The sequence below is a fragment of the Calliopsis andreniformis genome, chromosome 12 (genome assembly GCF_051401765.1).
Source record: "Calliopsis andreniformis isolate RMS-2024a chromosome 12, iyCalAndr_principal, whole genome shotgun sequence".
NCBI classification, from domain to species: Eukaryota; Metazoa; Arthropoda; class Insecta; order Hymenoptera; family Andrenidae; genus Calliopsis; species Calliopsis andreniformis.
Genome location: NC_135073.1, coordinates 11,076,851 through 11,101,422, shown reverse-complemented (window position 1 = coordinate 11,101,422; position 24,572 = coordinate 11,076,851). Strand labels below are relative to the sequence as shown.

Genomic DNA, 24,572 nt, shown 5'->3' with positions numbered 1-24,572 from the left:
TAGATATCCCACAGTTTGCCAGGGATCCCGCTGTGTATACTGAATTTCTCTCTGGATAATTAATTCCGGGTACGTAGAGTAATTTACATTACAGGATTGCCTACAAATCATCCAACTATGCCACGATTCCCTTAGCGTTAATCGTAAGAAACAGCAGTGAAAGATTACAGTTATTGTAACAGTTGAAAGTTCAGCACCATAGAATTGCTTGCATCGTAGCACAAAAGACATTGTAGCTGCTGGCACACAATGTCTATCAGCATTAAACCTCTCAGTAAAGTGGAGGAAAATTTCTCTTGTGGTATTTAAAAAATAATGGGAAGGACAGAAGCTGAGGTTACAGAAAGTTTAGTCCTCAGTCGATATGGTGTCAATATCAACAGGTCCACAGTCCATCAAATGGATACTTATTTAACTCTAGATTCAGTAAGTCAATACAAGCTCCACAGAATACTTAAAATTCTATTTTAATCCCCCAGACAGGCTCACAACAAATATTCCTCAATCCAATGCTCCAAAAGTAAATCACACTTGCAACAAATACTCAAAGTCACTTTAGAAAGCAAGACCACCTAATCTCAGCCTCTCCTAATGCAATACATCACACCTGACAGGCTTCACCTAGCATCTGACCCCCTCCTGGAACCTCAGACTCCTTTCTCCGTTTTTTAAGCAACTAATTTGTCCAGGTGAACAGTAACTCATGGATAGGACTACCGAGGACGTCGTGTCACCGTTGGACACGCTGTTTCGTCGAATCAACAAGACGAGAGCCCTTCGCTCCTTTCGTCGGGCCCGTCTTTGTCGTTGTCGTTGTCCTCGTTGTGTCGTCGTTACGCTGGCATTGTGAAGCCAGCCCGACGCCCACTTTCGGACCATAAAGACAGATCGCGTGTCCGCGATACCGGCGGGGTCCGTTTCCATCTAAGGACTTCGTCCGGGACGCTCGATTCGAATCCCAGAGAGCTGGGCTTCAATTATCCGATCCTTCTGCTCTGTCGATCGCACGAAGACCCGAATGATTCTTCTAACCAGACGAATCATAGAAATTCTCTGCTGGTTAATATTAATTCCTGGCGACTCGATTTGGCTGAAGGTTGGCTGAGCTAATATATGTTTGGGTCTGAGTACTCTGTGAAAGGCTGGATTCGAATTCCAGAGAGCTGGGCTTCAATTATTCGATCCTTCTGCTCTGTCGATCGCACGAAGACCCGAATGATTCTTCTAACCAGTCGAATCATAGAATTCCTCTGCTGGTTAATATTAATTCCTGGCGACTCGATTTGGCTGAAGGTTGGCTGAGCTAATGTATGTTTGGGTCTGAGTACTCTGTGAAAGGCTGGATTCGAATTCCAGAGAGCTGGGCTTCAATTATTCTAACCAGTCGAATCATAGAATTCCTCTGCTGGACTCGATTTGACTGAAGGTTAGCTGAGTTAACATATGTTTTGGTCTGAGGACTCTGTGAAAGACTTACGGAGTTCCTAACTGGGAAGCTTTGAAGCTTTGAAGCTTTGAAGGTGTTTGGTAAAAGTTTGACAGTCGAAGTGTACTCAATATTTATATTTCATATTTATAAATAAAATATAAATGGAGAATTTGTATCTACGCTATATTTTCTATCACTGAAGAGACTATAACAAAGACACTCTATACTAGAATAAAGAAAAATAATTTTCACTGTATCAGCTTCTACAAGTGAAAGACTGGCACATCTGGCGAGAACGATAAGATAAATCAATCAAAGCTTGAATCAGATTGTCAGAAGGAAACAATTTCTCTCGACTCCTGGCGCGAGCCTAATTCAAAACCGTCATCGACATCCACAAACACATCGTGGAGGTCGGAAACTGTCGAAAGCTTGTTGAGGCCTTTACGAGAAGAAGCAGAACAGAGGGGAGAGTCAGAAGCACAGCATGCAAACGTTCCGAAGGCTAAATATTTACACTGGTTGCACGTGTTCATCTGTTTCGACTTGCTATCAGCATCGCGTGCCTCGTCATGGGGTAGGTCGTGTAGAAGCTTAGAATGTATTCGGAGTTCAAGGTTGACGCTTTCTGTATGTTAGTAACAAGAGTGTTGGATTTTCTTAGTTCCTGATGGACCATAGGAAAGAGGAAAAATAAATAGGCTTCTGGTACTGATCTTCCTCTACAAATAACATGTTCCTTGGTGCTTTGCTTGAACACTGTCCGCTAGCTTTCTAACACTCACGAATTGAAGTACTATATGTACGTATATAATGCATATTTTGAATATTGAATTATTAGAAACTGAAGGTACGAATAAAAATATAGAATTACTATGTAGGACAGCCGCTGTCAGAAAAATCACAATACGAACTGATTGTGAGTTACACGTGGGAATGGTGGAAGTCAAATTAATTACTTATACATATACTAATTATTAGCTTACGTCTAACTTCTACTTAATACTTTCCATTAACCTCTAAGAACGAATACACTTGTAGTTGATAATAGTCTGTTGTGGTAGTGGTAAGTAGTAGTGGTAAATAGTTGTAGTAACTAATAGTAAAAATAGTAATAAGCAGTATGTACTAGTAGTAAGTAGTAGTAGTAAGCAGTATGTAATAGTAGTAAGTAGTAGTAGTAACCAGTATGTAGTAATAGTAAGTAGTAATAGTAAGCAGTAAGTAGTAGTAGTAAGCAGTATGTAGTAGCAGTCAATAGTAGTAGTAAGTAGTAGTAGTAAGCAGTATGCAGTATGCAGTAGTAGTAAGTAGTAGTAAGTAGTAGTAGTAGTAGTAGAAGCAGTAAGTAGTACTAATAGTAGCAAGTAGTAGTAGGAGCAGTAAGTAGTAGTAGTGGTAGTAGCAAGTAGTAGTAGCAGCAGTAAGTAGTAGTAGTAAGTAGTAGTAGTAAATAGTAGTAGTAAATAGTAGTAATAAGTAGTAGTGATAAGTAGTAGTGATAAGTAGTAGTGATAAGTAGTAGTGATAAGTAGTAGTGATAAGTAGTAGTAATAAGTAGTAGTAATAAGTAGTAGTAATAAGTAGTAGTAGTATGTAGTAGTAGTATGTAGTAGTAGTATGTAGTAGCAGTATGTAAATGGTACGAATAAATAGTAATACATTCTAAGTAGTAGTAATAAGTAGTAGTACTAGTAGCAGTGGTAGAGTAAAAATCTCAAGATGATTGACCACCCTCCCTCACCCTTAGATCATCTGCCCTCAGCATCAGGGGTCGATAGGTCTCTATAGCCCTGGAACCCCTCTGAAGTTGAGAGCTTACCTCGGATCTCCCAGAGTGGCCCTCCGCCTCCGGTGGAGTCCTGAAGACGACTGAGGAATCGATAGATCGCGCCGAGTATTTATACCCTTCCATGTCAATAACGTAAACTCATAATCGAGGACTATTGGCTAATTAATATTTCGAAGTCAAATCTCCGACAACTATTGTATAAAAATTGATATTTCTAACAAAATAAAGACTTTAACAATAATTGCCCCTATATTTATTCTTAACAATTATTTTGCACATCGACTGCAGTAAATCAATACTAAATATTATTGATAAATATCAAGACATACAGAATTCTAGCAACATTTCTATAATGCAGTAACTTCTGACTCTAAATGAATTCTATTCTGCTCTTAAAAGAAATCAGATCATTCACCAATTGACAATGAGGAATTTCGCGAAGAATTGCAACGTTGATAATTTTATTTCTATTTTTTGGTGCAAGATACTGTTACGAAACCCTCACGATACGTCTTCATGAAGTCATCGCAAGACCGCGTTAATTTTCAACGGATCGTGTAAGAGAAGTGCTGTGAACCGGTCCCCTCAGTTCAAGGGGCAGCACGTTTATCTTCGATGGGGTTGTCTCGTGTAAATAGTCGGCTCGATTGGATGACCCTGCAAGAAAACCCGTCAAGGGCCATACTCGACGCACCCTAGGCACAATCTTCTTGCAATGGAACAGCGTGGAGTCTCTAGTCACGCTGCACTTGCAGCCTGATAGAGACTGCAATTTCCGATCACGCTGAGATATCTCTGACAGCATGAAACACTTCCGTCATCTTTTCATCCTTCCCTGGCGTTAAAGTCAACATTTTGATAACAGTCATACCATCTGATAGTCAGTATGACCAACTTGGATATCTCGATGACAGGAGATTCTAAACACTGCTATGCACCTTTGCTACAATAATTCTATCTTTCCATCTTTCACAATTTTTTACTTTCTACTCTTCGTAAACCTCATACACAAATTCTTAGAAAACCTAACAGAATTGTCTCAAAAATATTTCAATCTTTTCTACCTCATAATTCAAACCAGTTTCTCCCGAATCTCCAAACAATTCAAACGCTCCCAGCCTCTCGTCGTTTTAAAGAACGTTCGCTCATGAATGTTGAAACTCGCGTTCACAGCGAGCGTAAGTCGCTTCAAAGAATATGAAAAGTGGTTGGTAGCTACAAAAGTCACGCTCGATCTCGTTCGAAGCATCCAAGAAACACGATTTTTTGCGATCTTGGGAGTACGGTGGCAGTATCCTCGCAGCTGAACCGGACACGTGAAGCGCACCGCATTCAGCAGACGGCTCCCACGATCGAGTGGTCGAGTAGTCGACGACTAGTCGCCTTCTGCCAACCGCGGCAGTATCTCCACAGCCTTGTAAGGATGCGGCCAATATTAGCATTGAATGACAGAAATGGCTTTATAGTGGAGGCTTGGCGGATGAAGAAAGTCAATAATGACTGGCTGGACGTCAAACCGCGATTCCTTGATGAACTTTGCTTGGCTGGATTCGCGCGTCGATCGAGGTCGACGATGCTGTTCCACCATGATTGTGACTGGTCGTATCAATGTTCCTGTTACCTTCAACAAAGACCCAGTTCTTTGGCCATTTTGTAACCAGTTTGTACTCTCGAGCTCTCGTTTAGAAATTTGTAATCTTCGTTTCTTTATTACTGCCTTGAGATAGTAGCAGCTTGTGGAGTGAGTCTGAGATTTTTCTATTTTTTCTGTAGAGATAGTGGACCTCAGTTTTTCCAGTGTTTTGTTGTACTTCACTGAATTAATAAATTGAGACGAAGATAGTATTATTATAGTACAGAAGTTTAAGACTTGAGCAGGAGCAGAGTCATCATAATGTAAGAAAAGTGACCTATATCTCACTTCCTCTGTTACACGAAGTTACAAAATTCCTCAAAGTGAATCACTGTAACCACCCTGACAGGTGAAATTCATAACTAAAATTATTTTATATGCTCTGTCTATGAACCAACATGTAAGCTTTTCTTAGCTCGCTATAGTTCCCTATAGTTCGTTAACCAACTCATAAAGTTACAAGTTTTGTGATTGCTTCCGACAATCTTGCACATAGCAAGCCACCGATGCCTGTAATTTCATCGGTAGCGTACAAAGGAAGATGAACCGCCGCATCATTCCGACCATTCAGCCGCTTTCTACGCTCCTGTACTTTTGTTTTCATCAGCGATGATATAACGCTAAGGTAAATTGCACGCTCTATTCTCGGTGTAGGCCAGATATTCTGAATGCACAAGCAACAGCTATTTTCTGACTGCCTGAGCCCGACCGTGCTAAGTGTAAACCAAAACGAGCAAAAAATCTGCGCTACGATAGTACAGTGGTGATTTTCAGCCCCGAGATTCACGTGCACTGGTCAGTCGACACTGTAACTCACACTCCACGTAATAAAATAAATTTCAGGGAGCTTGACCTTTTGGATATTTAATTTATAATTGACTTCTGTATCTAAGGACTATTTTCAAACATGCTTGAAACCAATTTACATAGACTGAGATTAGTAATGGACTAGTTTCAAGGTTCAATTTCAAAATTGTACATAGACACCTTCTTCTCAGTCAGTAATTTTATTAAACACTCTTCCAAGTTCTAGGAAGAGCACAGAACCAAGTCTCATGTATCAAAGTCTCAAGATCGCCTTGGACTCCATCGCCACGCCTTAGAACAAATTTCTTCTGCGCTGTATTTCAATTACAAATGCGACCATACCGAGACTCTAGGAAGCTTTTTTCGGGACGAAGTAACCTGATAGCGATTCTTCAGAAGCAGTCACGTCCGAGAATTCTAATAAAGACGAGTGTCGCCCTTTCTTCGTTGAAACTTCTCCGACCCCGAGGAACAAGTCTCGACGACTCGGGGAGAGGCGCTCTAAGCCTCACCGACTCCAGGAACCGTCAGGTCTGGTAAACTTTCTTGCTGCTGCACCTCCGTGCACCCCATTTACGGTCCTCACGAGATAGCGCACAATGCCAATTTATTAGTGGTGGCCCTTAGTCTCGGTTACAGCCTCCCATCGCGCCCATAAAGGGGATGTCGGACACCTTGGCTCGTGAGAAACGTAGCCACGACACGGTTGCTACTTTCTACTCTCGACCCTCGAAAAGCTTGATATTTCTACTTGCATCGATTTCAGATTATGATATGCAATGAATGGAAGTTGTTGAAGCGAGTAGTATAATAATATTGCAAAATTTGGTTATCTTTAGTGACACTAATTTGAAGTCTGTTTTTGGTGAGGATATTTTTTGTGACTATGTCATTTTTATTATTTTTCAACTGCTAATTTTTGAAATGGACTGACTCTTTAAATTTTGTGAACTTTCACTCATTCTCATGGCGGAGAAATTTTTAGAAGTATTATTCACCTATTTTTAAAGTTATGTGACTTCCTAAGTTGTTCACAAAGGATTTTTAAAATTTATATATGCAAATTGGAATGATATTTTACTCGTAAAATTTATGTATTTCCTTTTATAAAGATCCAAAGTCTATCAATAAAAGATTATCGAAGTTGAAAATTCGAAACGCTCATGTCTCCAAAGAAACGAGCACTTTTCGATGTCAAACTTCTTAGAGAAGGGTCACAAATCTTGCTCAATCCTTTGGAAGACCGCCTCGTTACAGGGGGATACAAATAGTAGCAGTGGTAAACGATTGCGCGACTCGTATTGTTGCGAACACGCGTGAAACGGCGAAACATTCACGTGAGACCAAATGGGCACACGTGTACCCGCGTGCTGTGTACGTGCCTTACGAGCGAAGGTGTCGCTTCTTGAGATCCTGTCGCGGATAACGACGCGACGTGAGATCTGTTTACGATACAAGCCCTCTAGCTCCTCCGCCGCCCTATGCTCCTTCCCTTCTTCGTAGGAAGCGTTTCTGAAGAACATTTATCGCCTGCACCGTTGGGTACATCGTTAAAGAAGGATCACCGTGCAAATAGTGTCATCGATTGCGGTGGTTCTATTCTAAACGCTTCTCTGCAACGGTACATTCTTGGAAATGCAGTTGGAGGAAGGAGAGGAACAAGGATTCTTGGTGTCAAAGTTGAGGAACCTCTAATGGTTCCCTTTACGATCTGGATTTGTTTCTTGAGGGTTCGAATTCATGAGGACGAAGAATAATTAATAAATGTTAATCTTAATGAGAAGGTTAACTCTAACTGTAACTCTGTACCTACTCCTTATATTTTTACATTGAAGGTACATGAAGGTGTCACCAAATTTGATTAATGTATGCCTACATTGTCCACTACTGAATTTGAACTCGAAACAATGTTTTCCTGGATTTTCTCAATTTTTATACATGTACACTACCCTGCATAAATATTAGGATACTTTAACATTATTGTAAGCGTATGAAATACTTACATTTTTTATTTACACTAACTGTTATCAGATGTTATTTGTGATCATTATATAATCGTCTGAGATGGAATTTGTTGTCAAAACGTACCACAATAACGTGAAAGTGTCCATATATTTATACACGACAGTGTACTTAAATAAAGAAGGCTAAACCTGAACAGTATGAAGTACTCAAAAATAGCTCCACTCTTTAAAACATTGCAATTGCTCTGATATGATACTCTCTTAGCAAGAGAGTATAAAATGTGAAACATTAATTCTCTTTTTCACTTCGAAGTCCCAACGATCTGTTATTACTGCATTCAGAAAAATCGAAATTACCATAGCAAAAAGAAAAGAAGCAACGACAACGATGTAGCAAACCGCAGGATCTCGTAACTCTATATTCCACCAGAAATCCTGGTCGTCGTCGAATCTGACGTCTAGCCGACATGAGCCTCATAATCGGATTATGTCGTCTCGCGTTACCTTAAATCCATCTGCAATTAATACGTCCACCTTCTATTTGGTAACACGACACCGTCCTAAGTCCGGTTGTTTCACGCGCGTGTATATATGCGTCCAGTGAGTCGAAACGTGGTAGCCCGCGATATGACACCCCATCAAAATAAGGCGTGTAACAAGCAAACCGTACATAAAGGGTGGCCCTACAACGATTTCCAGATTTAATTAATTAAGCATCGTTGGTAGTCGATTAAATGCCACTAGTAATTCTAACTGCACTCTTCGTCTGTTGCATGAATTACTGATTTTCTATATTTCATGTTAATTTTCTATCTTAAATCGATTGAAGGAAAAATGTGGTAACTTGTTCAAGATTAAACTCTGAGAAACTTGGGTTTTATACCACACAAATCTGCACCTTTTTGCAAGATCTCTACATTCCAAGTGAAACGAAACGTAACTTCGATGAAAAAGGAAATAAAATTTGATTTCTATTAGCGCTAGGCAGGAGCAGTGATTTCCTGTGGAGGAACAGAGGTTTATTGAGTGAATAAATGAACTCCTTTGAGGGGAGACGTAATTGAATTTCTCCCTAGAAGAGTGGTTTAGTGAAAACACTGGTTCGACGTTGTTATTGAAATAAATTGAACGATGAGTTTAAATGAAACAAGTTAAGGAATAAATTTGCGATTTTTTTTCAATTAACTTTTAATGTTGATAATCGGGGAAATACAAAAGTCTAAGAAATATGAATTGTGAATATTAGATAATAGAAGGACTAGTATAAATAGTAATATTATAAAGTAGAAATACTATGTTAGTTTACTTTGCAATCAATTTCTTTATTTAGCTTTAGAACTCTATTTCCTTCTTAAACACTTTAAACTACCAAATTCTGAGAATATCCAAATTTAATCCTTTGCACCCGAGTCGCTCTTCTGAAGCATCCGTGACGGCTGTCGTGCGACTTAATTCACATTTCCAAGAAACTTACAAATTACATATGTTATAATACATTTAGCCTACTGTTCGTATCATATTGTAGAACTGATCATTTTATGTATTCAAAGATATTCTATGTTTAGTAAAGTTTCTAGCAATTGTCAGAAATAGATATAAATGACTCTATTTTCTGTAAATTCAGTAAAGTATTTTCAACAAAATAATTTAATGCTTTTTGAAGAGTTTTTGAATTCCTGAAAACATTTCTAAGTGATAGCAGAACAAGATTTTTCCTTAAAATTAATTAATACCAATTAACTTGTCATGTTTCTTTATACCACCCAGTATATAGAGCTTAAATAGAAATCTATCATAGAGGCGTACGTGTTTCTAGGAAATTATGCAGAAAACCGCGTTACGTTGGCTTCAATGTACCTACTCTTAATATTCATCCACTTCAATGTACATAATTGTAACGATATAGATATAAAATTCGATTAAACCCTAATTCTTTTCATGAAGAATTCCACTAATTTAAAGAACCTAAATGAAAAATTATAAAAATCCATTAAAATATTACACTATTTTCCCCCAAAACAGTAAAAACTACAAATCTATCAATCTCAAACTTCCACTCTTGCAATAGTACCTTGAAACAGGTCCACCCATTAGAACCCCAGGTGAGCTTCCCTCAAGGTTCAACACAGGAACCAATTTTTCGTCGCTTTATTTTAGGTACTCCATCAGTGAAATATATAATTATATCGTATCATAGCTCCAGCAGTAAACTAAATTCACGTCTCCTGAGTCGACCAAGGGTCACCCCAGAGTTAAGACCTCCTAAAGCCTCCATGACACTCTCGTCTGAATCTCGTCTGCGGAAAATCAACGAGCGGACACCGCGCGGTCTGGCGCAGGGATTCCACGTCCTGGTCTCTTGCCAACCTGATCTTGGTTTGTTGGCTTGGACCTGACTCGGTACCATTGCCAAATGCGATTCGCGCGCGTGCATGAGCCGTGGCCCCTCTGTCGAGGAAGTGTGCGCTGGATGTCTGAACGTTAACTAGAAATCCTGACGGGTGTGCTGGTGAAATTAGTCTGGAAGCGAGAAGACGAGGAAGTGGGCGCGCGACTCGAGCCGATATAAACTTCCGTCGAAGAGGGGACACCAAATGGTGGCTGCTACTCCGTATCATTAATCTTTTCCGTGGCCCGACACGCGTATTATATCGGCCCCTTTGAACGTGTGTAGAGGGTAAATCATGTAAACTGTGGCGTGAGAATTCCTTTTTTGAGATTATTTGCACGCTTCCAATGGATGGTCCATTTAGATCCATCCCGTGAACTACTTGAGCAATTATGCATTTACTGTATTTATTACTGTATGAAATTTACTAAGTCGCTTCTTCGAGTGATTGGAGATTTGGATTCCTTGGGGTTTGATGGTCAGGTGAAGTAGATGAGATACGATTTTTAAGAGGTTACTTTAGAACGTAGAAATGAATGGAATAATTTAGCAGGAGTAAGTTTCTGTAAGATTGCAATCACTTTGCATGTGAAACTTATTAATGAATGAAATATTGTAAGTACGTATGTTATAGTATCTTTTGTTGTGGGCTCGTCATGATTAATATTCCTTTCTAAACTATAGTATGTTATTTTTTCTAGAATCCACCTTCGACAAAGCCAAGTCACGGTTGATCGTTATGGGTAGAATCGCCTTCGTCATTGGAGAAACTCCGAAGAAGAGTAGATATTATGTATTGCGAGCTTCGGGTGGTCCACGATCGTCGATTTTACGACTGGATTCGTTTTCTCGTGAATTCTTCCACGAACCATGAAGGGAGCCTGCTCGTCAGGCATTACGGAGATCCCTGTGTCGATGGAAATACCATATTTATTGTTGTTACAGCTTTCGATTCCTAATTGGGCTTCGTCTGACGGTTATTTGTTGCGGATTGCGAGAGGTTGGACATTTTTCGACACTCGAAATTCGAAAATACTGCTTTCCAATATCCTAATAAATTTTGTTCTTAGTAATTCGAAAGCGGCTGAAGATTGCTATGAACTTTGCGATTTGGCGTATTAAAAATTGATATTTCCAGAGATTGGTTCCCAGAGATATTGTATGAGAAGAGATCAAGAAAATATCTAATAAATCAATTATGAATATTTCTAGAATTATTTCGCTTACGATTAAACTTTTTTCTAATGAATACTTAATGTCTGATATAGTTAGCTTTGACTCCTAATGATTGACAATTTAAATTCAAAGAAAATTAAATTATCTGTTCCAAGCTGAAGAACTTTGTCAAATAAGACAGTCATCCAGGTTATTGACACTTAACACTGAGAAATGTACCAAAAAGTTTAATGAACTTCCCCAGGTTCCCAATTTTAGTAAAACTCCAACAAAATATTCAATCAATCCCAACTCATCACCCTCTGAATATACTCACAACGAACTTTGCATTTCATATCCACTTTCACTATACTCTCAATATCCACAATTCCTCAACAAAAGCTCCATGTAAAATCTAGATTCGTCTTCGACGTAAGATCCAGTCGACTTTAATTCTTTACTGCAATATCCAGCGGCTTTCGATTGGTCCCTACCCAGAAACCCTATCGATCTTTACGCTCGAATCAGCATCTCGGAAGACAGGGAGGCTCTCTCTTCAGGATCCGTGGGGGCCCTCATGGATCGTGGAGCGTTCACTTTTTTCTCGTGCCGTTTCTTTGCTTAAGGAACCACGCCGCGAATACTTGTACGTACGATCGACTCGATGCCGGAGGAGCCGAAAGTATGCAGGTACCGTGTACAACCTGCACAGGTAAATACCTGCTCCAGTATACCTGCGGCGCGACATAAGGCCGCCACCATAAACGTACAGCCCGGTACGTACTACGTTTATTCTTTCTCAGCCCTCTGCTATTCCTTGCATCCCTGCTGCAAACTTTCGCGCGCGAGATTACAGGGAAAACGACTATCGGGGAGTGCAAACGTTTCAAACGTTTCAGACGTTTCTGGTAAACTTGTGGGTACTTTGCTTCGTCCTAGGTTTGTCTCTCTGAAGGTTGGTAATGAATTGTACTTCAATTTTGGGGGAATAAGGTTAGCTGCAGACGAACGTTTGAGCAGCAAGGATAACTCCCAATTTTATAATTGTGGAAAGAGAGGAAAGATATATGAACGAGGCAACGTGGCGAAGTTTGAAGGAGAACGCAGGTCCTGCTTCGCTGCCACAACTTGTTGCTAACGTGTCGCCAAGTTGCTGCGTTCGTAAGTCTTTCCTTCGTTTCCACGATTGAAAATTGGGAATTATCCTTGTTGCTACAACGCGCTGCAAATCGCCGCGGTGGCAAAGGAGTCCTCATTTGCAGCAGCCTAATGACGAAACGAAACAGGAAATGTTATATAATCATCTAAAATACATGAGAGATATTAACACAGCAACAGTAACTTAAAATGCAAATTACATAATTTCTTCTTTAAAAGCAGAGCACTAAGTTCAGTCGTTCACTATTTCCATAAATCTCAATTTCCTCAGTCATTCAGTTCCCAAATATCTCCTGTCGATACTGTACACCTGTTTATGTATACTCATTGCTCAAAAGTATCCCTAGGTCCCCTACCTCACACAGCATCGCGAGCTCCTCCGACTGGGTCACAAAGGATCCCTGATTCAGATTACGTTCGAGTCTTGTTTCTCCTACGCGCCTCGAAGAAGCTAGGTGTCAGTCACGAAAACGGAGTCTGACGCGGCTGAGCGAAGAAGAGCAACGCGTCGGTAGCTTTAGCAAATCTGCGAGTCACTGGTCTCCCTTTGCCTGCGCGTCCACGTCGAGCGAAAGCTAGACGTTAAAGGACCTCTCGCGCCGGGATTGACCAGCAATTTCCATCGCTCTCCCCGTATTTAACGTGATCTCTTCCTGCCACGTCGCGCATGTACACACGGCCGAGCGACTTCACGGCAATTAAGCCCATACCGCACTGCTGCGCGGCTTCTGGTTATTTTTAAACTGAACCCGACGAGGGAGGACGAACGGTGCACGTGCACACGTCCACGGCCAATGGGGGGAAAGTAAACGTTCCGTTGCATTAAATAATTGCGTCGAGAGAAGGAGAATGCGCGACGTCACGAGGCGATTATTTCACCTGACGTTCGGCCTGCTCCATCGCGGGGCCTTCGTCCTTTAATCGCTCGGAGGCGAACCAGTCGCGGAGTCGCTTTCATGCTTCGCGAGACGTGTTATTGCAGTTTTCCAAACGCGTCCCTCGTAATTCGCGCCTTCACGATTGCATTTCTACGCGCTGCACTAGATGCTGATTAGAGTCGATTAGCTAGGCGCTGTGGAGTAGAGGAGCTATGCAGAAGTGAAACTTGGGTCTTTTTTCGATTGGAAGTTTTTATGTATATGAAGGCTTGAAGGAATAACTATCACTAGAAATGTAGCTTCAGGCTTCTGTGATATCGATAGTGGAATAAGATTGAAAAAATGGAGCGTATAATTTAGTGTTATTAAGGTGTCAAGGAAGAGAACAGATACTGGGATCTGTTGACAATGTCGACAGGGGATCTTGTTCATCAAATTCTATAGCATACCATACTTTGATTTTTAACTATAGAAGTACCAACCGTAAGAAATGTCTATTCTTATCAGAGTCTTAAGATCACAGGTTCTTTAAACAAAAATACTCTGTTTTACCTAGTATTAATTGAACAACAATCATCTATGTCGCCTTGGCTTCCCAGGTAGTTCTATCAACAAATATTCTAATCTCAAAAAATTTGCCTGCGTTTCTCCACCATACATATTATAAATGAATATGTCAATTTCGAGAAAACCATCCTTTTCAATCTTTCACAAAAAAAATTCTTCAATAGCAACATTTCTAACGTTCCAGACTAAATACCCCTTAGATCCAGCAAGAATCCACTGCTTATGCCCTATGCCCGCACCCAGCCAGTAGCGTAAATCATCAGGACTCCCCAGACACTTCCTCGTTCTCTCCATACTCTAATAAACGTTCAACTATTCGCAAACGTCACGCTTTTCGATCGATCACCAACCCAGGCCCAGTTGCACCTGATTCATCGCGTCGGTACCGTTCTCGCCCTCGATATTCTCGCGCTGGACACGTGGAGTCGAGTCACGATCGCGCCATAGTAACGGTGCGCGATTTTCACGCGGTCGATCCTTCCGCTGTGAACAATCCTAATATCCGTTATAAATCAGCGCGGCCTCGAATTATATTTAGAAGCGAAACGGATCGAGGTATATTTCACTCGAAAAGTTCCCTTTATTGCCCGCCACAGTGTCTCCCTGAACCGAGCCTGGTTTCGGCACGAACCAGAGAGGTTCCTATTGATTTATCAGCGGTCGAGCTCGACTCTCGATTTTCTCACATCCTGAGCGCCTGAGACTGGTCACGATCGCGGCACTGTGCATTGGTACTGGTTCCGCGAGTTTCCCTCGGGCTCGCGACCCTCTATCGCGACTCCAAACTCCCCGAAGTGGGTGGTGCACCACTTTCTGGGAAGCCTTGCAGTCTCTAGTCAGGTTAGTACGAAAGGCAGCGGAGGGAATTTATGGCGCTTTCGAGGGCGCTAATTGGAAGACTGTTATGGTCAGTAGGATCCCTGACCGTCTTCGACCACTGTGGATGGTGGATGACTGAGCATTTTTGGGGATTTGCGAGATCGGGGCTACACTTCTCTTGACTTTTGTAGATCTTGATCTACATCTTGATCTGAGCAAAATTTCATACTTGATCTTGATTTTCTGTAGATTTTGGAGTCAAAATCATTTGTAAATTTTGAAGGCAAAATCTTTTGTAGATTTTGGAGTTAAAATTTTGTGTAGATTTTGGAGTCAATAGTAATAATGTTAGTTAGCAGTAATAATGATTGGAAAGCATTATGAACGTATGGACACTGTGTAATTTCCTCTATTTTGATGTCCTCTAACTTCATTAAGAAGATAAGAACCTTTTTTGAAAACGAATTCAGAAATTTTGTATAAAGGGAATTGAAAAGTGGGGGTCTTTATCCTACTATCAATTCTAAATCACAAGACAAGAAATAGCAAACATTAACTATTCGTGCAAATACTCATGGCAGGCTGTAGAGGTCTTACCATCACTGTGCCCCAAATTCTGCGACAAGGGTGGTCTGAAATTCGGAGACCAACGATCTCGCACGCTCTCACTTTTCTCTTTGCTCTCTCCAAGGACCCAGCATCTCACAAAACGGACCGACTTTTCCTTCTCTCTTCAGTGAAACAGCGACAGGGGGGCAGGGATATCAGGGAGCTCCGAAATATCTTAGTAACGAGGTCTGTTTCGGTTCAACTGCACTTCGAGATAATAATTCACGTCGATTTCCTGCGTGAGCAAAGAAAGATGGGGAAAAGAGCCTATGACAGATTGAAGAGAACAAAAAGAGCGAAGAAAGTGCAGAAAGAGTGAAAAGATGAAATAAAAACTAGTGAAAGTTGGAGTACCAATACAGAGCACAGTGGTGATATTTCACAATATTTGAAAGTTCTTGAATGAATCGAGGGTAGAAGAAAAGTGGAAGAAATGAGGTTGGGAATAGAGACTGTTACAAAAATGTAGGAGCAAAGAGAATCCTGATGAATCTCCCCCAGAAGACCAATAAAATCCAGCAGTCTAAACTCTGCATCTCCACTTATGAAACGCTCAGTACAAAGAAGAATCCAACAGAAGAAGCTCAGAACAGTAGCAGTAAGAAATTAAAAAAATGACTGCACACGAAGAACAGTAAATATAAAAAGAAAAGCAAAGCGACAGAAGAAACGTCAAAAAACTTAAGCGCGAATAAATCAAAACAAACAGAGTACGAGCAAAGGAAGAAAAAGTAGCGAAGACCGAAGAGAGAAGAAGAGGAATAATAAAACGAATGGAAACGAAGCGGAGGGCGTGAATGAGAAAGAGGACCAAGAGGAAAGTCAGAGGGGCCGAGGTGAATGTAAAAAGGAGAGAGACGAAGCGTGGCGAGAAAAGGAAGACGAGGGGAGGATTAACGGGAAGAAAGCAGGAAGAAAAGAAGTGGTCACGGAGAATCACCTGTACGGCGTCGAAAAAGCAAAAAGATGGCCGCTGCCATGGCGGCGCGCGAGGGTCCCAAGCACCGTGGCCTGTAATTATCGCCAGTGGCCGTGGGAATTGAATTACGAGGTAAATTCGTAACGTGCCATGGTGTCCGTGCACCGACGAAAATCAAAGAACCGCCGCTCCTCAAAAGTCCCGCGCGGTAAAAAGTCCATACGCACACCGATCATCCGGCACACTTTTGGTCGCCCAGACTTTCTGCCCGTGAACAAGTGCTTTCTTGTTATTACTGGTCATTCGTTTTACAAAATAAACCATGCATTCGCTACCTTTTAATCCATGTACGGTCCAAATTCACATGCAAGATAATGTAATCTTCGCCGAGACGCGTGAAGAATTCATTTGAACCGTGTCAGAAGAACTTTAAGCTGTTTATTAGCTTTTTCTTCATTTTTAAAGAAGATTGATGTCCTACTAGTCTGTTCTTCTTTCGTTTTTTTTTTTTAAATTTTGATATTACAATTAGAAGTGCTAGACCTAACAAATGTTTCATACATTGAAAGTTTACTTTTAATCTTGTCATGTATAAACCCACTCCAATTTCCTATTTGTATGCGATATCATATATCGCACCTTCGCTTCAAAAGTGACACAATTCTGGAACTGTGTTTTATAAATTACAACCATAAAGCAGTTTAATATAAAACATATTTTCGTAAATGTTCTTTTTTGACTTGTGTCACATTTGTTATACATTTGTATACAGGCTGTTCCAGAAGGTGTGATACTGGCGAAAATATTAGACTTATTTTTTCCTGTACCGCCAGTTCTAGGACATCCTCTATAAAAACTGACGTCTCTGTAAAATTGTATAGCCAACAATAAATTTCAGATACCCATATGAAAAACATAATCAAAGTTTGTAGCTGCCAATAAAAGTACTTTTCTACATGTACTACAACTGAATAATGTTTATACCTATCCTGAAGACTAATGCTAGAAAACCCTTAAGAACAAATCTCCATTTAGCTTCCACCACTTCAATTGCATCTTCTAAAACATGACTCCACATGCGCAAACATCCCCAGTATAGTTATCACTTAGCCTTCCCAGTGAGCAAGCAAAATCTGAGTTACCTGACAATCTGACAAAACCCTCCCCACACAGCTGCGCCTATCCTCATTGAAACATTTCCCTGCACGTTCGCACGAGGTCCGCGATCGCGAGATAAAGAAGGGCTCGCTCGGCCGTGTTAGAGGCTGCATCATCCCGTAATGCCCCGGTGTCGACTCAAAAAACGAGCAAACCTGACACAGTCGAGGAGCGATCTTCCACCCCGCGGGGTATTATTTACGCGACTTCGTCTACCTCCATTCTTCTCCCCGACCGAAGGAGATGATTCATTCAGCGGCTCGAAGGCGACGAGGAGGCAGGTTCGAGGACCTCGAGCAACCGTCCTAGGGACCGCAACTCGTTAATCCGTGAACAATAAAAGATCTTCGGTGCCGTCCTGTTCGACCGAGTCGAGTACCACTCCATGTCTCTTTTCGTTTTTGACTTGTGTCGCTGGGACGGCGACCCTATCGAAGGGTTACGAGCTCTTTCTCTGTCCGAGGATCCTTGAATACTGTGAAATTCATTCTGTGACCCGCCCGCCAGTGTCCCACTTTTCTTCCAAGGACCAGTGATACAGGGTGATCTTCTTCGCTGGTGGACTCAGAAACGGTGGCGCTTCCTAAACATTGTAACAGAGATCCTGTCCCTCTATCTGATAGGCTATGTAATATGTGATAGACCTATGCTATCCTATGCTATGTGATAGACCTGTAAACGTTTCGCAGCGATGTCTTCTGTTTCTTGGGTGCTTAGCATTTGAAACTTTGAAATTTGTTTTCCTCATAGAAACACTTTAGTTTCGACAAAATTATTTTTTAAAGAATTATTAAACTGCACTCACTGGCATACCCTACAAAGTGCATCAACTTCATATGTCTATGAAACTGCTGCCTCCAATACAGTTCAGATATCCACGCACTAAAGGTCGAGCCAGCGAAAAGGGTCCATTGGACAGCGAGGAACATCAGGCGCGCTTCGCTGTCACCGAAATTAACGACGTTCCTTTTCCAGGGTCTTTGACAATCATTTGTATCCGCCTAGTAATTGTGTAGCGTGTCCTACGGTGGAGCCAGCCAGGATAAAGGTGGCCATCGCCATGACCATTTTAGGTAGGAACAAATTAATTTATTTTGCTGGCCCGTGGTTGCGTGGGCGGTCGACTGCGATCTTGGTGTCTCGTCACGCCAATCAGTAGCGCAAACAGAAGTTAAATTTAAAATGAGGCAGCGACTCGCGCGAAATGCGAGGAATGCTCGTCGCTCTGAGAGTCTGCGAATATATTAAGAGCCGCTGCTGTGTTCGTTAAGGGAAAGGATGTCACGGTGCTTGTGTCGATCTTGAGGAAGATGCTAATTCGCGTGAGAAATCGGGAACGAGTTAGGCTGATGGGCTGGAGGAAACGAGTTGCCAAAAGCGGCTTCTTTAATTGTTGGGGTAAACAGGTAGCGTAGCTGTTGATGAGAATCGAGTATGATGAAATGAGTACAAATTGGCGTGAGAAGCTTGACACCTTTTTTCTATTTTTGGCAGAAGTTGTGTTCTTTTTTGTGATGTAATGAGTAGAGGAACTGGTTGAACTTTGACTGATTTATTATCAAGTTTACTACTGATTTCAATAAGTAGAGAAGCATGAAATTGTACTGTGATACACTTAATATTATATTTATCGCATTTAGAATGCCAGATAATTTGTGGAAATTAATTCTACTGAGAATTGACTAGTGGACTATTAATTTTAGAATAATGATTATTGATGGTGAGTAGAGATAAATAAAAAATAAAATATCTTTAGACAAGGGACATATAAATTTAGAACCCTTTCTAAAGAAATTCATAAATCACTTTATATTCGCATTCTATTATAATCTAACTAATAAAGCATAGCCCCAAACTCTAATACTCGTTAGAATTTATTAACGAAAGTATCTATCTAATAAATCAAATCACGCGAAAAGTATTTTTCACCTAAATCTTTCTCGATGCATTTATTACTCGCTTCCACCAGAAAGAATAAAGACGAATGATCAATAAAAAGAACACGATCGTTAATGGGGATATTTGGCTCATTAATATTAAAACTGAAGTGCCATCGATGGGGAAAGTGGTCTATGTTTTATGAAAGCGTCGAATTTTTCGGCACCGTAGGGCCTGTCGAGGGTTCTTCACATGCGAAGCGAGGCGGTCGATTCATCGAGATATTTTTAAATGACGGTCTACGAGTATCGGGGATGATTATGCTAATCGACGGATAAGCGAACCGCAGAGCCATATTTATGGTCTTCGTTAACGTTCATTGCGCTTATTAATTTTACGAGCAGTTGGCGTTCGTTCGTGATTGTTTCTTTCATCTCACGAGCCAACATCCTATCGATATATTGTGTTATTACTATGTTTCATTGATGCTAGGAACATATTTAATCGATGACTGACAATTGTTTCAATACCTCTGTTTGTTTAGAGCGATAGTATCGGTGATTCATAAGAGATTGATTCATTATGAAAAGACAGATGCGTCTATCGATGAAACATTCATGTATCTAAGGAACTGAATTCTAGATGAAACTGCAGATAGAAAATTTTATAATTTTTGGAAAAATAGACAGCATTTTCTACTCTTATTAATAAAAGAAATTCCAATTTAGGAAATATTCTCATAAAATCATAATTAAATGTTATAACTAGTATTTTTTGGACTAGGTAAAAGATAAATTAACTGATGACTAGTTTTTAATATAATTTTTGTGAAGAAAAATTAATGAAAGTCTCAGTCTTTAAATATATTGTGTTACATGGATCCTATAATTAAGCACTTTAATTATTATAAGCAAGAAATTATTTTTTACAAGCAAGGCGATACTGGTTATAGATACCTTATAGGGATAAAATTAGCCATACAATCAGTATCCAATTAAAGACTGAGTCTCCTACCCCCGTCTCCCTTAATTATATGTCGAGACTTTGACTATCTTAACATATCCATTATTCTACCTAACGAAATTACGTTTCGTTGTTAACATAATAATTGCCTAATTTTTCTGATAACATCGAAATCACTTTGTCAAATATAAAATTCCCTATGGATAATTAATTTTGACTTGTATCGAAGCACTTCAATTTTATCGAGTTGTATAATAATATAATTTCTCTTAAAATAAATTACTCATGCAATTTTAATGGTAACATCTGAAGACATCAAGCCTACATAGCTCTTCAACAACCTAAAAATAAATGATGAAAAAGGAAGTAATTGCAAACAGGTGCTCGAGTTGAAGTAACATACCGTATAAACTAATCTTAACTGATTACACGTTAACTGAACCACTTGATCACCGTGATTAATATCGCGTTAAAACAGCCGACTGATCATGAAAGTTTCGAAGGTCTCTAACGAGCCTGGCTCATAGCAGCAACCTGAACAAGAACAAATTGCGCGATAAGTACCGTTGTCCCGCTTAATTACATCGAAAACACAAGGAACAAACTTCAACTGACTACTTGAACTATTTAGCAAGACTGAAAGATTCAAATCAGTGAGAACTAGGTCCATAGGAAGATTCAAGGCACTTCGCAAGAATTCTCATTATTATACTCATTACTTCCATCAACTATAGTATAAACACTAAACAGAGTAAAAAAATAAGCTTCCAAAAGTTATTATTCATTTTCTATTAATCTCGCTAATTTATTCATTGCAAAATAGCAAAGGTGTTTGCTATCTCATCTGTCTTCACATTCATTGTGCCCTGTGTTCGATCCAAATAACCTCAGCAGTCTTAACCAACTTGCAAATTTATTCCTAGAAGAATATTACAAAACAGACCGAAACAGTATCAATAAACGTTCGACAGATCCAATCAGAACTCCAGAAGCTAAAATCCGTATTCCCATTAAAAACAGCAACATCCCCAGCCCCTCTTCCTTCTCCCCCTCCCCGCAATAAAATAAAATACAGGTGCATAATGCAGAACCGATGTTGAAAACTTCAAACGCGACGGCAATAGTTCCAGAAATAAAAACCCGTGACTTACGTCGTCTCGCCTTACGGCCATTTATCCTCGGCGTTCTCTCGGCAACCTTTCGAGAGCGAAGCTTGAAGCGGCTTTACATTATGTCGCCATTAAAGGGTCGTGTACCGCGAGTAGCTCGAGTCGGCGTGGTCGGTCGTCCCTTCCGAAAAATCCTGGAGTCGCCTTTTTCCCGGCTCGTTAGGCTCGTTTCACGCATTGTGCCCGGTTTGCTTTCGATTTATGTGGCCCCTGGGCCGCGTCGCGAGGAGGGGGGCCCGAGAAAGGGGTCAGGGAGGAAGAGGAGCGGCAGGGAAAAGGGGACGGGACAGAGAAAGGGCGAGGGTATCCTGATTACGCGAAACCAGGGAAAAGGAGATAGACGATAGAGGAAGAGGAATGGGGCGGTTTCTGGACCCTTTCCTGGAATTTCGCGTGCAGGTATACCTGAAGTGGGTCTCCAGCAAATTGCGAGCCGCGACCGCGAAAAACGCTTTAACGAGCGCCGCGGCCCTTTTTCTGGAGGGTCGGTAATAAGGACAGAGAGTTCGAGAGCACTTTGCAAGCAGCCTGGTTTACTGAGAATTTTCCTGTTAATCGTGCCTCTCTTTGATTTTGAGCCTTTCGGGATCATGAGCTTTGGGGGCGAATAAGTTTGACGTTCGTTAAATGGAAAGTTGGTGAACTTTGCTCTGTTTAAAGTACGTATGTATATAGGGTATTGAAAAGAAGTGTTTCAGGACTTTCAGGATTTAGTTTTCGTCGTAAGAATTGACTTTAGGATCTATGTATGTTGATTAGATATTTTTTACTCCTCTTGCTGGATACTACAAGCCCTTAAAGTTTTGAAACGCTCTTTTTTAACACTCTGTATAAACTGAGCATAATTGCGAATATTAATAATTTACTGACTCGTTATATTGGTAGGTACTCAATTAATTAAGTTACATGTAGTTATTTAAATTTGTAAGACTCGTCAAACCTTGCACAAGTAATATTGACATTTGGAAATCTACTCCCACATGTTATTCTAACAATAGAAATTTTAAATAACGTAGATAATTGTAGAATCAAAGATCTTACCTGTTTAAGATCCAAGACAATGGTTACATATTCGTAGTGATCTCCCCGCGCTAGAGTGGGACTCTGCCACCACCTTCCAGCACTCGAGTCCAGCACATTGCTAATGTTATGCCTCTTGCCAGGATCAGGACTCCTAGCATCGCAAATCGAGCACCTTGATGATTCAGAAGGTTTGCAAAAAGTCTCTGGCCCTTCTTCACCGCACGTCGCGTTCACAAACACGTCTGCCTTTGTAGCAACATTAAAAGTCGATGGAAAGAGGCCACTGTTCTTCAGGTTCTTACTCATGCCATATAGACCAGACTGACCTGAAATAAAAATAAACGATAATCAGTACTAGTCATATACACTAAATAATATAACATTTTTATTTTTCTTTCTCATTAGTATTTTATTACAAAACACACTTCAACACGTAGTTTCTGATAACATATAATAAAATGAATCAACTGTCCTCCCTCAAATCGCATTCCTGCCTAACAGGCGCCTGTACTCCCAGTAAACGCAAATTCCAGGCGCTAATCTTAAACTCACATTCTCCCAACGAACGACCCAGAGATTTATCTCGCAATTTCCTCGAGATACATTCATCGACAGGTTTTGACAGAGAGCTCAGCGCGGAACCAGTCCTCCACAAGAGCAAACAGGTTGCCGCGGAGATGAGGCGTCGCAGCTCGGCGACCATACACCAGTATGCGCGAACAGGTTCAACGGTATCCCGAGCACCTGAACAGGTTAAATGCGCGTAATCGACACGTGAGTTCGCGCCGCGTCAAAGAAACGTGACGAGCTATCGGCGACTGCCGCCTCGAAGGATCGGCCAAGGGAACAGCCGTTTCGCGCCGCCTTCCAGATAATTAATCGGCGAACGCGCAGCACCGCGAAAATTACACGGGGGAACAAGCTGTTTCTCCGTCCCTTCCTGCGCGAGATCGCATCTGTTGCTCGAGGAGAATACAGCCTGACGGGACTAATCCTTTCCCAGTGACAGTTGTTTGATTTAGCGTGCACACCCACGAGCCGACTTGAGCGAGTTGCCTTCGCGGCGGCTCGAAACGCAACAATATGATATCGGATGCGCGAGCATAGAACCTTTCGCGCTACTTCGCCTCGCTGGTTAATGACGCTGCTGAGTGTAAATTATGCGGCGTGCACCGAGTGCAACATAATGCACTTGCGTTGGTGGAATCGAATGGAGTCGGAGAGGGAGGGTTTCTTTGAGATGAATGGGAAAATAAAGTGGAATGGAAGAGATAGATTTGTGGGATCACTCGATGGGAATACTCATGCTGACAAATTGCTGTACTGTGTAGGCATGTAAGGATTAAAGGTGAACTGAATCCTACTGAATTCTATTTTCAACAGCGTCAATAAGGGTTGCATATTTTCATAATTTAGATTGATTTAATACGAGGGAATTGATGAACTTAAGAACTTGGAATTGAAGAGTAGTTGGAATTGAAGAGTAGTTGGAATTGAAGAGTAGTTGGAATCGAAGAGTAATTGGAATTGAAAAGTATACCCATAATTGAAACTAAAGAGTGCATATTTGGAATTGAACAGTGCATAGTTGGAATTGAAAGATTGAAGAACGCATAATTGGAATCGGAGAGCACATAGTTGGAATTGAAAAGTCCACAGATGGAATTGAAAGGTTCATAGATGGAGTTGAAAGATGCATGCTTGGAATTGAAAGGTAGATAGTTGGAACTGAAAAGTTCATAGATGGCATCGAAGACTGAATAGTTGGAATTGAAGGGTACTCACAACTGAAGAAAACTCAGTTTTTCCCACTTTCCATTCAACTGCGACTGAATGAGTTCAAGGAAGGATCACGGTCAATTTCCTGGACCCAATGCCTGTTTTCCCGTGTCAACGGGAGTTACGCCTACGTTCAACGCTTCCCGCTTGCGCCTTGATCTTATCTAGAAGGCTCGAGCGAGCGCTTTCCCCTTGAAATTCTTTGCAGCGTCGTTACCGCAAAGAGGCATCGCCTTGGTATCGGGATAAAATCGTTCAGGGAGAACGCAACCACGATTCACGATAATCGATGACTGCCTTCGAGACAACGGGTGATCATACCCGCTACCATCTTCGATCGCGCACGAGCTACCTCCACAGATAGAAGGATAAAACCTCCAGTTAAGGATCGCTTGTTTCGATCTGTTATCGGGATCCCGATTTCCTTTCTTGCGGTTCATTTATCCAGCATCCCCCATGGATAACTGTTATTTGAGGATTCAT

The 24,572-nt window shown here is 41.0% G+C and overlaps 1 protein-coding gene across 1 annotated transcript in view; it reads right to left on the bottom strand.

The window, feature by feature from the left end:
• Wb (wing blister) overlaps positions 1 to 22,616 on the bottom strand; it is a 138,670-nt gene extending 116,054 nt beyond the window's left edge. Inside the window, exon 1 of the mRNA XM_076389208.1 lies at positions 22,329 to 22,616. Within this exon, the coding sequence (XP_076245323.1) occupies positions 22,329 to 22,616 (288 nt within the window). The remainder of the gene's footprint in view (positions 1 to 22,328) is intronic.
• Positions 22,617 to 24,572: the final 1,956 nt, after the last annotated feature.